Source organism: Daktulosphaira vitifoliae, unplaced genomic scaffold, assembly GCF_025091365.1.
Source record: "Daktulosphaira vitifoliae isolate Bord-2020 unplaced genomic scaffold, ASM2509136v1 Scaffold_1, whole genome shotgun sequence".
Taxonomy (NCBI): Eukaryota; Metazoa; Arthropoda; class Insecta; order Hemiptera; family Phylloxeridae; genus Daktulosphaira; species Daktulosphaira vitifoliae.
The window spans coordinates 63,733,211-63,747,166 of NW_026099572.1; the positions used below are offsets into that span (position 1 = coordinate 63,733,211).

The following is a 13,956-nucleotide window of genomic DNA, read 5'->3' on the forward strand; positions in this document are numbered from 1 at the left end:
TACAGATGGAACAAATTTAACTGACAATTCTGTTGATAAAATAGAAAATTTTCTGCAATTTTTTAAAAAAATGTTGCATTCTTAGATTTTGTTAAAATAACTTTTTTTATTATTTATATTTAATAATAAAAAAAACTATTTTTTTTAACATTTAAAATTCTAAAATAAAATTTTTTAGGGATTTTTTACATTAATTTTGATGGGTTGATAACAAGTTTAGGTTAAGTACTTATTATGTTCTAATTTTAGTTATATCAACAGTTATAAGCGTTGTCAATTAGATATGTTCTACCTTTTATATATAGAATGATCCATTTAGTATGAGGTACTTATTTTCTCAAAAATTATTTAATTATTTCAATTTTTAAAGGATAATATTTGATTAAAAATCTCCAGGATAATATGTACTTATATAATTTTTATTTTAATCTCTTCAGGGTTAAAAACATAAACTTACAATTTTTTTAATAGTAACCTATTTTTAATTTATTAATATGAGAAAAAAATTGCATAAATTTTGTTCTTGTAATTTATTTAGTCCAATCAACTGTTTGGCTTACAAAATTGTGTAAAAATTTAGATTTTAAAAAGAAATCGATCAAATTGATTTTTATACTACAAATGGAACAATAATCTGTTTCAATCAATAAGCCACAAATTATTTTCAGTATTAATTCTTTCTTCTGTGTAAGTGTTAGATTTGATTACAATAACACAAATAACTACTGTATGTTATACAGCAATATATCAATAAAAAATTGGTCAAAATTTGCTAAACTTAAACAACTAATAACAAATTGAGACATCAAATAAAAAATAATAAAACAAAAAAATTATTTGGAATTTTTTTTTTCTATCATGATTAAACTAAAAATAGGAACTCACATTAAAAAAAAATTTAACTTTAGATTTTTTAATCCTGAAATGATGAAACAAATGAAATAACTACATATTATTTTAGAGATTTTGAAGCAAACAATATTTTCCTTTGCAAAATATTAAATAGTTTCTGAGAAAATGAGTGACTTATACAAAATTGATCATTCTGTATAGTATATAAAATAAATAAATAGTGGTATATACATTTTTTTTCTACTTTTAATTTTGAAAATAAGCTTTTCTCTTTGAAATATTGTTAAGGGTGTAAAACAATAATGACATCATCAAAATAATAAAAATGCTAAATGCCAATGTGTAAAATTTAACCATTATCCAACACTTCTACTAAGTAGTTCATGGTTTTAATTAATTTATGAAACTTAATATTTAAATAAGTAATACCCTCCTTTTAATTCACTATTTAGTTAATTATTAAAATTAAAAAAAAAAATTCTTTACTATCATATTTTTGATAAGCTAGTATAAATGTCTTAAATTAGTTTAATTAATCAGAGTTGTGAAGAAAGAAAAATTAGTGACAATGTTACGTCTGATGCTGAGTCAAGATTAGATGACAGTGACTTTACACCTACCGAAATACAGTCTGGTAAGAAATGAATATTGATAATCTAATAATTTCATTATTGGGTTGGTATGTGCATGAATTTTGTGTAGAGAAATTGATCCTTAATTTATTAAAGTTTAAAATATAGTTTTTAAAAAACATTATAGTCTTAATAATAACAATAGAAGAAAGGTATAGTTCAATAACAAGATAAATTCTCTTATAGACGATATTTTTGTAGGAGTAATTTGGAATATTAAGAATATTTTTTATTATAGTGGTTATAAAAGAATTTATTGTTTAAAGATTTCACAAGTAGTTTACATATAAAATCCAATCTTATGATAAAATCTGGAGAAATATTATACTTATTCTAATTTAATAAAAAAACTGTCTGAAAAATGAATTTGGTGGATGCACTTTATTTTTATATTTCTATCCAATATAATTTGTTAACTAGATATTTAAAATTTTATGTGTGTCTGTATGTCATAATTGAGATTTCAAGTTATTATAAAAATTATGTAAAAAAAAATAAGAAATGACCATTTTTTTAAAGAATTTAAATAATTTTTTGAATAAAATAATAAATAATTTAATTTAATTTAGAATTATGTAACTAAGAGGAGGGATTGAAGAAGGATCATTTTTGATTAGTAATGAACAAAAAAATATCATTGCATTCTTAAGGGGTATGTGTCAATTCTTAATTTTTTAATTTTTTTTGCCCTGACAACAACTTTTTGACTTTAGTACCACTTTATCACAATTATACTTTTAAAAATCCCTTAAAATATGTTGCATTTCAATTACAGAATTTATAAAGCTCTAACCTTTTTAAATTCAAATTTTGATAGTTTTTAAAAGTATCTAAGATATTCATGAATTGTTTATTTTGTATATTTCTATTAGATTGTATTTTGTACAAAATTTTTTTCTTAAATCAAATAGCACTCAGGCATAATATGAATACAATTTTTAAGAGTTAAATTAAACTTTCTAGGCAGTATGACAAATTAATGAGCTAAAATACATATTAATTGTACAAATACTAGTTTATACATTTCATTGTTATTTAAATTAGTTATTAATAGCTCTAAATTAATGCAAAAGTATGTAGCTATGTTAATATCATGTTTCTGAAATAAAATTATTTTTCTTAAAAGGAACTTCAAGTGATACAAATGATGCAATTGGGGTTTCACAATCTACTGAAGCAGCTGAAACAGATATACTAGCTGAAACTGATATATTAGATTCAGGTAAAATGAAGGTGTTAGGTTCTAAAATTATATAAAAAATAATTTTTTTCATTTATAGAACAAGAACCGATTGAAGTTTTGTCTTCTGAAGAAGAAGGAGATGTAATTGAAATTAAATCAACTCAAGGTAGCTGATATAAAACTCAACTTTTTTTACACATTCTTTTTTGTTTATCTATTTTTTATTTTATAGATGTAGAAGTAGAAATTGCTGAAACACATAATGAACCTGATGTTATATCTATTAGTTCTTCACCTAGTAAAGAAAGTGAAGCTGTCTGTGAAGAATCTCCTATTGCGGGACCAAGTAGAATGACTGATTCAACACAAAGTGAACGCAAACCTATTACTTGGAATGAATCACCTTGATTGAAAATAATCTGATTGATTTTACACTTAAAAAATAATTACTAATTTCTATTGTAACCTATGTTAAACTTTTTAACACGTCCTTATAAAAAAAAATGACTGTAATTCAATTTTTGTTGAATTTGTTTACTGTAAATTACTGTAAACTTAAATAAAAATACAATTTTTATATTATAATAGTTTTTAGCATTTTGTTTGTTAAATTTTTTTAAAAACCCAGCATAGTGGGGATGTGGCATAGTTGAGTCAAGTATAATGATATCTGACAGTGAAATCATTATCATAAAAAACACGTCGATGCAAATCTGTAGATAGCGTTTAATTTTATAAAATTGATTGATTATTCCAAAAGCTACATGATCTATTTCCTTATTTATATCTTGATTAAGATAAAGTATGTCAAATGAAAAAGGAATATAAATATTATTTCTCATAAAAAAATTTTGAAAATTGGCATTTTTTAATTTTTTTGGAGATTTTCTCTATTTACGGAGAATGAGAGAACAGAAGTTTTAATTATCAGTTAATATATGTATATATATATATTCTTGTCTTATTTAATAGATTAAATTAATAAATTATAAAATAAGAACATAGTAAATATATTTTATGGAATCATTTTCTAAAACATGTTTTATTCTTTTTTAGTTTCATTTATATTTTTTTCTAATTTCATAGGATTCCATAAAAAAAATTGCATTAAATAAAGGTTGTTATACAACTTTACATTTAGAATATATTCAGTTAAACCAAAAAGACATCTATAATAAAACTTAAAAATCTTGTGACTTGATATAAACCCAAATGTATATAATTGAGGCAAACACTAATTTAACTTATTTAACAATTACAAAATTATATATTTTTTACAAATTGCTAAGAACTTTGTTCAGAGTTTTTTAAATAATTAATTAATTTCTCCTCACGAATTTTTTTCTTTTCATCACGAATTTTCTTTTTTTCTTCTTTTTCCCTTTTAGTTAGCATTTCTTTAAACCTTTCATCTTTGGGATCCAATTTATAACCAAAATGTTTTCTTACTTCTTCAATAAGTTTGGCTTTTTTATCTTTTGCTTCTTGTGCTTCTTGTAGTTTCTTAGCAGATTTTTCTTTAACTTCTTTTAGCCATCCATTCAGTTTTTGGAAATTTTCATCAATACGTTGCTGTCTTTGGTCAATTTCTAATTGTTCCTTTTTTAATTGTTCAGTAGCACTTGTGAACATTTCTTGAATTGTTAATGGGTATGCAACACTCTCATATTCTTTTATGTCCTCTAAGTCTTCAGTTGTAGGCCATGCTAGTCCAGGATCTACACCACTTATATTTCCATACCTTCCATACATACGTCTTTTATACTTAACAGTATAATGAATTCTATGTTTGGGTTCATTATATGGTAAATTACCATTAACTAAGTTCCTATGTGCGTCATTTAAACGAGATTTATTACAAATTGCTTTCACTTTATCATCAGACATGTTTTTAGATGTAGTAATATCAATATCTTCAGTTTCTTGTATATTAGCATTAGATGATCTAGAGCGATACAATATACATTGAACATATGTTACCAAACTTTTTTTATTAGATTTGCAATATGATATCAACGACATTTTTTTACTTTTTTAGTTTTTCGACTTGTGTAAATAATGATAAATAATTCGTCTTTGTATGTTATACAACATTAAATAACTAAATAGTTTATAACTAATTATAGCAATTATTAGTTAACAGCATAAAATGTTATAATTTAATAAGTATGTTAACTATCATACTAATTAATATAAATAGTAATAATTGAAACCAAAAATAAACCCTATATAGAGTAGACTTATCATTATAGAAATTTTATCATTATCAAATATTAAATTTAGGTTTTTCAAATATTTGATAAAGTTTTAATTTGAAAAATAATCTTTCTCGTATAAACAAGGATAAGTTCGTTGTATGGACCACGATAGTCATACCACATTTTATAGTATCATTATTCTCATAAACATAGTAACAAGGTGGATATAGCTACCTTATTTATGATTATTCTACAGTACAACCTAGATGAATAAATTCACTTTAGTACTTATTGTCTATGACCCACAAAGAAAATATAATACTCTTATCAATTAATGCCAGTGACTATTTCCCACTACCACTTATCCGTAATGCACTCTTATTACATTCTGAATTCATGCCTAATCAGTACTTTGAAATTATTTTTAAAGCTCAATTATTTCAACAAAATTGTATCTTAATAATCTTGGATTTAAAGAATTATATTTTTCAAATTTTTATGTGTGAGTGCTTCTAATTTTTTTTTGTATAAGTGTAATTAATAAGAAGTTTTTAATTGGTCCTCATTAATGAATATGGATCAAATAATGCCCCCTAGTACTGGTGTTTTTTATGTGTAAATAAACGTTAGTTTAAACCATTCTTTTACGATTTCCTCAGCCAATTTGGCAGAATAAAATTTCATAATTATAGTGAAATTTAAGATTATAAAACTTAATATGAGTTTTAACATGAAAATGCTTACATTTTTATTTTGTATGATTACAACAATGGTGCTTCCGTGTATCTGTGATGTGCTCAATGATCCCAATTATAGTTCATCTAAAATACGCAAAACATCAGAATCTGTAGATCCTAGTAAGTAAATATATTTTTAATGTTTTTTTTTTGGCATTTTATTAATTTTGGTAACCTAATCAGGAGGTGATAAGAATTATTTTGATTTGTATAAATGAAATATTTTTTAACTTATCATTAATTTAGTAATGAAGTACACATGTTGGACTATAAGGTCTGAGTGCATGATCAGTGACTATGTGAAGGGTGCACATAATCACTGATCATATTAGAAGGATTCTAATATTTAAAATTTATTTTCTAAAATTAACCAACTTACTTTAAATCTTATATAATAATACCTTTTTATCTTATATCAAAAAAGATCTGAATCAATAAAATAGAAAAAAATAATAAATTAGAACAAAATAAAAAATTTACACAAATAATTAAATTTTGAAGAATTTTAGATTAAATATATTAATTTTTGAAGTGTTCTTTAAATAAAGAAGAAAAATGATATCTTTATGATAATATAGGTCTACAAACAAAATATTAAATTTTTATATTTTAGTACACCTTTTTATAAAAACAGAAATATCTCTACAATTTTTTACTTGTTTTAATAATAATTTAAAAAATATAAATTTAGATAAAATGTTCAAAGTTATTCGTTAATTTAATAATATATTTCTGTAATATAATTGACTCATTATTACTTATTGGACATTATTGTGTGGCTTTAAATTAACTGAAAATAAGAAAAATGTATAAAAACCAAATTCTTAAAGATATTAATAAATAATTTAATAAATATTGCATACTGTGCATAATTATAAAATATTTACTATTTTTTTCAATATTTTGATATTTTTTTGTCAAATTTTATTTTTAGATAATGTTAATGATTCATGTAATGATGATATTGCATGTTTAACAATGGCTACTCAAGATAGAATTGGGCTAGAAGCAATCAGATCGCTACATCGTCAGCTTGATGATGATGCTGATGGAGCAATTGATCTTTCTGAATCAGTAGATGTAAGTAACTATTGTTTTAGCTTTATTATTTTTTTTATTCCTTTCTTTGAGGCATAGTCTAAAACTAAATTACTTAAGTTAAGAGATTAATTAAGTTTAGAGATATTTATTCAGTAGACATTGATTCCACATACATATATTTTATAACTAATAAAAATTAATTATATATTAGTGTCTGCAAGTAAATCCAGCAAAGTAGGATAAGTTTAGGAGCATATAATAGTACTAAGTATTGTTATCAAATATCTTTTAATAAATAATAGTATTGCAATATTATCTCAAATTATAAAATTTTGCTTTTGATATTGATTTTATATTCATCTGTATTGAGTTAAAGTTAATTTTTTAAAAAATTATTCACTCTATCCTAAAGTATCACAATATAGGAATATTTAATTGATTTTAATTTATTTCAACAAGATTTATCTTATTTGATCTTACAAACTACTAAATATAACATTTTTATCTTTTGCATACAAAAATATCAACATCCTCTGTCTCAATTAAAATATTTATTTTTAGAGTATTGTTCCTGGTCATTAGTGACCAATAATTCATGATGGTAAAGTTGCGTTGAGCATAAGATTATAATATTATCAATAGACATAAAAGATAAAATTTTCATATATAGAAAATATCTTAAACAATATAATATCATTACTAAACTTTAACATTCTGTAACAGATGTTTAATTAAACAGATTAATCAGATAGAACAAAAAAATAAGAACAAAATGTTTAATCATTTTTTCTGTATTCTATTATCAAGTTAAAAACAGGGGTTCCTATTTATAAAAACAGTAGCACAGTGGGGTCACGGCACAGTATGAACGTGGCATAGTTGGGACAAGTATAGATGATATCTGACAGTGATTAAAATCACTATCATAAGAAACGCTTTGATACAAATCTGTAGATAGTGTTTAATTTTAAGAGATTGGTAGATTATTTCAAAAGCAACCATAACTCTTATTTCCTTAATTTTATCCCGATTTATAATTATAATATATGAATACATAATAATTATAGTAATTAAATTTAGTATGAAATTGGTATTCAATAATATAATATTGTAAATTTTTACGGAGATATTATAAAAATAAAAAGGAGTTGTATATTCATATACTTTTAACGTGTATAAAAATTTAAAGGGATTGATGCAATACTTTTTAATAAAAAAATTAAGTTACTTATGAATAACTACAAGGAACTTTCATCAGAAACAAAAATATACTTTTCTAAATCAACTTTTCGTGATGCTTTCAAATGTGCAATTAAACTTTTTCTATTACTTCTAAGTTTTATTATAAAACTAATTTATTATTAGTAATATTTTTACTTATTAATAAAAAATAAGTATTTACATATAAAAAAAAAATAATTAAGAACAAAAAAAAATTGTTTTAAATTTATACTGATTTTGATTATTAATATGTTAAAAATAAGGAAAATGACATATTTAACCTATTTTTTGAATAGTTTAAAGTTGTTTTTGTGAATGTTTATAATGAAAAAAAATTAATTTATTTTACCATAACTTTTAGCTCAATTGGCAAGTTTGAAATTGACATCATTAAATAGAAAATTTTATGAAAATTAAAAAAATTGTATCGTTAAGATTAATATGCAGTTAGGAAGTTTTATAATTACTATTTATAGTAAATTTATCAGAGTAGCTCAATATTTTTTTTGCATTTTTATCTTAATAGATAACTTAAATAGAAGTAATAGTAATTATTTCCTAATAACTTTTGGTGTTTAAAAAGATTCTGCAATTGAAATATTCAGAACTTAATTAATTTTAATGATTTACTTTAACTAAATGAACCAGTCAGAACAAAGTTGTTAAAAAGATTTACTCAATTGAGCATATTATAAAATTTGATTATAATTGTAAAAATCCATTGTTAATTCAGGAAAAACTAACAATCATTTTTTTTAGAAATGATTCATATAGCAACATGTTACCAACAAATTTGGAATATTATAGTCTAGTAGTAGCACACACAAATAGAGTAAAAAAATTATTAAATTACAAAGTAAAATGATTTAATTTTGTATTTGAAACCTATCAAATCAAATTATCATATCAAACATGATTCGTCAATAAATATTTTTAAAACAATAGAAATGAATGATTTTAATTGTCGGTCTCTATGGAGAACATGGGATAAGTAACTGTTTCATTGATAAATTAGAATTTTTATCAATTTTTGAGGGTAATATCTTCACTAGATACGAATTGTAATCATTTGACGTATTGTTGAAAAAAGTAGGTCAAGTTAGAGCAGAGAAAATAAATGATAGTCACAAAAAAATATCTTCTCGGCTTTGCATAGAAGCTAAAACTTAAAATATAGTAAAATAATTTTAATATGAATAAAAAATTTCTTCTCGCAATTGGCGACTACAGTGATGGGATCCTTGATCTTAATTGAAGTTATTGAATCTAAATGAGATATAAATCAAAGCAGTTGAAAATTTATTCTAACTTAAGAAAAAAATAAAAAAATTCATTGCCATATGCGGGTTGTCACCTTGTACCCCAAGCGCGTAAAACAAGTTTTACCGACTCGAAAACCGTACGTCGCTAACGTAGGTTGAAAAAAATAGCTATTTAAGCTAGTTCAAATTTCAAAGTTTTTAAGTTATTAAAAATAGAATTGATTCATGCATTTTTTAAAAAGTTATAGCATCATAATGTTAAAAAATGTAAAATATAATATTAAGAATTTTTTCACAAAAATATCATATTTTTGCATACGGTAGTCATTTCATCATGAAGACAAGTCCAGAGGTCAAATTTTTTTTTTTTCAAATTAAAGTTAAGTTTTTGTAAAAAAAAGTTACCATTTTGAAACCTATCCTGTGGGCAGGTAAAGGGTCAAATGTTCACAAAAATATATAAAATGATAGGTAACTACCTAAGGTATCTATAAAAAAAATATATATATAATCATTCGGTTATTTTGAAAAAAGTTATGGCAATTTTAAGTAAAAAAAATTGAAAAAATGTCGAAAATTATCAATTTTTTAATTTGTAATTTTTTTTGTGAGATTTTCTCTGTTTACGGGGAACGACTAAATTTTTTTAAATTTTGAGGGTAATGTCTTCGACTAAATACAATTTGTGATCTTTTGACATATTGTTCATCACAATCGGTCCAGCGAGAGCTGAGATTGAGCGTTCATAGACACAAAATAAAAAAACACATCATAGTAAAATTAATACCTTCTCAGCTTCGCATCGAAGCTAAAATTGAAGTTAAGATTTTTTATTCCTAAAAAAAAATGAAGAAAAAAATTATTTGAGTATATAATATTTTTAATATTTTAATTAAATAATTTTTCTCTTAAAAAAATATAAAATTTCAAAAATTTTTAAGAAAATTAGCGTTTTACATAAAATTGGTCATACTGTATTCTATCAATCATTTAAAAAGGGTAAGTATTTTTTTCATCATGAAAATTTTTACAAAAATGTTACATTTTCAAAAAAAAAATGAGTTAGCATTGTTAAACAAATGTAATCACTATCTAAATGTTAGTTTAAATTAGTTATCACATTGCACTTTCAGTCATTGAGCTTATAAAATTTATTTAGGCTGTTTACATTTTGAGATATTCACATTATTTACTTTGCCTGTTTTTCTCCTATTTATTATTAATAATAATAACACAAAATTTAATTTTTTTCTTTTTAAATATGTATATTTACCATTTCTATATAAGGGGCAAGTATAAAAAAATAGATTTATTTAATTATTATTTAAACATTTTTGTTACCTAAAAGCCAATTATAAATTCTTAAATAGTATAATACTTTCTGATGTGTTTTTATTTTTTTATTGGTTTCCAAAAAATCTCTTTACTGCAAATATAATTTTATTTGTATCTTAAAATACTGAATTATACTATTAAAAAAAAAAATGTTTATTCACTTTTAACAAAAAATTAATTTAGATTAATGAAAGCCAAATCATCCTGAAAAATTGTAATATTTTATGAAATTCTATGTACTGGAAAGAAGTATTAGGTAGTTCAGTAACAAAGAAAATACCAATAATTTCTTTCGATTTTATAATAACGTCAAATAACTTATAATCTTTTTAAACATGTATTGATATATTAGAATCTAATTCATTAATACAAATTTTCATTAGCATCTAATAATTATTATATGATAATGAAAATTATATTTAGAGGATAATAAAAATTAAGAAAAATAAGAGTATAACATTATTTTATTTGAAATCATTCCTAATCATTTATACTGGATACAGAACTTCATATTTATGTCAAACTACAATACTTTAAATGTTGAGGTCAAATAAATTACAGTTTCAATACCCGAAAATAATACAGATTATTAGAAAAAACATATCCTATTATATAATATCATAATAATTTAACTTAAAAATTATTTCATACAACAGGTATGCAAAGATAATTTTACAATCATTTAACCCAACGTAATGTGTTAATTATGATGCATCTCTAATAATGTCTACATCTTTTTGAGAAAAACCCTCAATTTTGCCAGTGTTTTTTGATTTAAAACAAAATTATTGCCGGGCTCGCCGATATACTTTCCATAGGTACTTTGAAAAATTCGTTGAAATCTGTTAAATAAGTTAACAAAAAAACATAAATTATATGGTAATACAAATTTTAATTTAATGATTGTAAAGTTTTCAACTTTTCTTTACAGCTCTTCCTATTTTCACCTTACTTGTAACCTTTTAATTATACTTCATTACTCTTTCACTCGGGTAACTGTCAAATGTTTATGGTTTCAAAATATTTAGATTACTGTCGAATAAATCCGTATTTAAAAAGAAATGAAGGATATTGTTCAAATAATTAGCCTCTATAAAAAAAAACACGGTAAATTTAATATTAAAACTTGTGTTGTTAAGTAGCTCCTCTGAGCTACTTAAATGTTTCAAAGATATTAATATAATTTATATGATGGTTATCTATTATTATTTTTGTAGAGGAGGAAGAAAAGCAAAGCTGATAGTTCTAATATCAATAAACACGCCTAAAATTCAAAGTGTGAATTTTATGAATCTAAATCTAAATATTATTTAAATTCGTTTGAAAACCTTATGTTTGTTTGTAGAAAATTGTTTTAATATTTTCAAAATGTGGTTTCCGTATGTTAATTAGTAGGTACTTGATAATATTTTTAAATTATGACATAGAAGCGTATTTAGGAGGGGAGGGGCAAGGGTGAATTGAATAATTTTCTTGTTAAAAATTCTTTAATATAAGCAACAGTTCCATTCTAAATTTTATAAGTTTATTTTACACGTACGGAAACCACATTTTGAAAATATTAAAACAATTTTCTACAAACAATCATAAGGTTTTCAAACGAATTTAAATAATATTTTAACGATTTTGATTCTTAAAATTCACACTTTGAATTTTAGGCGTGTTTAGCTGCAATGTATTTATTGATACATCGTTGTCGAATATGACAATGGTTTAAGTATTAAGGAGAAATCAATCGACAGTACTACTGAATTTTAATAATGGATTTATTTATTAGGTCAGCGCCATTGTGTAAAAACATGTAGACAACTTCAACATGTAGAAAACCTTAAAACAATGCTAAATGATCACTGTTTGATTTATTTGAGTTAAATTTTTTATTCATTCAAATTTATAATATTTAAAAAAAATTAATTAAAAAGAGTTTTTTAATGGTATACTCATTGAAAAATAAAAACAATTAATTATTATGTACCAAATTGCATTAATAATTAGACGAAGTTGGATGTAGACTATGGGTGCAAAGATCCCATAAGTTTATATTTAAATATTACTAATAATAATAATAATAATAATATTATTAAATATATATTAAATTTAATATATAATTTATATAAATATAAATAATAATTATTAATCTAGATATTCTAGTAAAAATAAAACCATATAATATTTTTATATATTTTTCGATTTTTTTGATATAATTCACAAAATGGTGTCGATTAAAAAAAAGTTTCTATTTATTATTTTTTAAAATGTATTTTCACTTTAAGTAACTCATTGTTTTTATAAAAACATTATTATAATATATAATATTAATTCATTTATGTATTTGGCATATTTATATATAAATTAAGTATAAGTATTCATAATGTTGACAATTTTTTTACGATCGTTACTTACTTCAATTTTTGTTACTACACAGTTTATTTTATTAATTTTGAAAAAATTCCCATCAGTCTTGTCAATAAAGAGAAATTTAAAAATCATAAGAACCTTTTTTTCTTTTTAATTTTGATAATTTTCCAAGGAATCTAACCTCATTAAACATACATTAAATTTATGTTAATACAATTTAATTTATGTATTGTAAAATAAAAAAAGAAAACTCTCTGAAATCTTGGTGTAAGAGTTTTTAGGAACTAAAGCTAAAAAATTTTGATAAAATTAATCGATTTTGTAAAATTTGCATAGCAAAGGAATACTTACGTCATTCTAAATTATTTAAAATTAAAGTTTGTTTAATATAATAAACGATTAAAGAAAGAAAAACGTTTTAGACAACTTGTTTTTTATGAGTAATCGAGTCAAAAATATAATATTTTCAGTGAATATGATCTATTTTCTTTTTATTTGTTTCAAATACGCTTAGAGGTTCTCTGGTTGGAGTGTTTAGTTTGTCACCGAAGAGAGGAATTATAAGATTATCATAAAAGATTATCTAATCAAAAAAGTTATTCAACCTCAAGCATAGAAAATTTTTTAGATGGTGCAAATTAAATATGAATAATTAAAACAATTTATATAATTTGTTCTTGGTTTACTTTTAAAACAAACCAAAAAATAATAAATTTTGATTAAACATTTATTACCAACATATTTTATAAAAATTTTAAATAATTTATTTTAAGAAATTAATTTTATTGTATCTTTTAATGTGTTAATTCAGGTATAAATAAATTTAAAAATTGTAGCACAATGAGGACGTAACATAGTTGGGACAAGTATAGATTATACCTGACAGTGATTAAAACACTATTATAAGAAACGCTTCAATGCAAAAATGTAGATAGTGTTTAATTTTAAGAAATTGTGAATTATTCCAAAAGAAAAATTAACTCCTATTTTTTGTTCAACATCGACTGACATTTGCATATAGAAGATAGGTCCTCGGGACATTTTTTTTTTAACTTATAGTATGTAATAATCTTTAATTTAACATATATTTAAAAGTCGCAGAATTTTCGGAACATTTTCAAAAGTTAAGTTTAAAAT

General features: G+C 22.6%; 3 protein-coding genes across 3 annotated transcripts in view; 2 read left to right on the forward strand and 1 right to left on the reverse strand.

The window, feature by feature from the left end:
- Positions 1-3,254, forward strand: part of LOC126896610 (dentin sialophosphoprotein-like) — a 6,162-nt gene extending 2,908 nt beyond the window's left edge. Inside the window, exons 5-8 of the mRNA XM_050669551.1 lie at positions 1,393-1,486; positions 2,611-2,706; positions 2,765-2,833; positions 2,900-3,254. Coding sequence (XP_050525508.1) covers positions 1,393-1,486; positions 2,611-2,706; positions 2,765-2,833; positions 2,900-3,075 — 435 coding nt within the window. The 3' untranslated portion in view covers positions 3,076-3,254. The remainder of the gene's footprint in view (positions 1-1,392; positions 1,487-2,610; positions 2,707-2,764; positions 2,834-2,899) is intronic.
- A 534-nt stretch (positions 3,255-3,788) lies between these two features.
- Positions 3,789-4,903, reverse strand: LOC126896612 (growth arrest and DNA damage-inducible proteins-interacting protein 1). The gene has a single exon (XM_050669553.1). It carries the CDS (start codon positions 4,687-4,689, stop codon positions 3,952-3,954), a length of 738 nt encoding a protein of 245 aa, XP_050525510.1. The 5' UTR covers positions 4,690-4,903; the 3' UTR covers positions 3,789-3,951.
- Positions 4,904-5,303: 400 nt separating this feature from the next.
- The window catches only part of LOC126894978 (stromal interaction molecule 2-like), a 32,972-nt gene continuing 24,319 nt past the window's right edge, over positions 5,304-13,956 (forward strand). The window contains exons 1-2 of the mRNA XM_050666390.1: positions 5,304-5,722; positions 6,537-6,682. Coding sequence (XP_050522347.1) covers positions 5,584-5,722; positions 6,537-6,682 — 285 coding nt within the window. The 5' untranslated portion in view covers positions 5,304-5,583. The remainder of the gene's footprint in view (positions 5,723-6,536; positions 6,683-13,956) is intronic.

Bases quoted from the DNA above. Each gene is read 5' to 3' on its own strand.
- LOC126896612 (XM_050669553.1), bottom strand. From the start codon at position 4,689: ATGTCGTTGATATCATATTGCAAATCTAATAAAAAAAGTTTGGTAACA.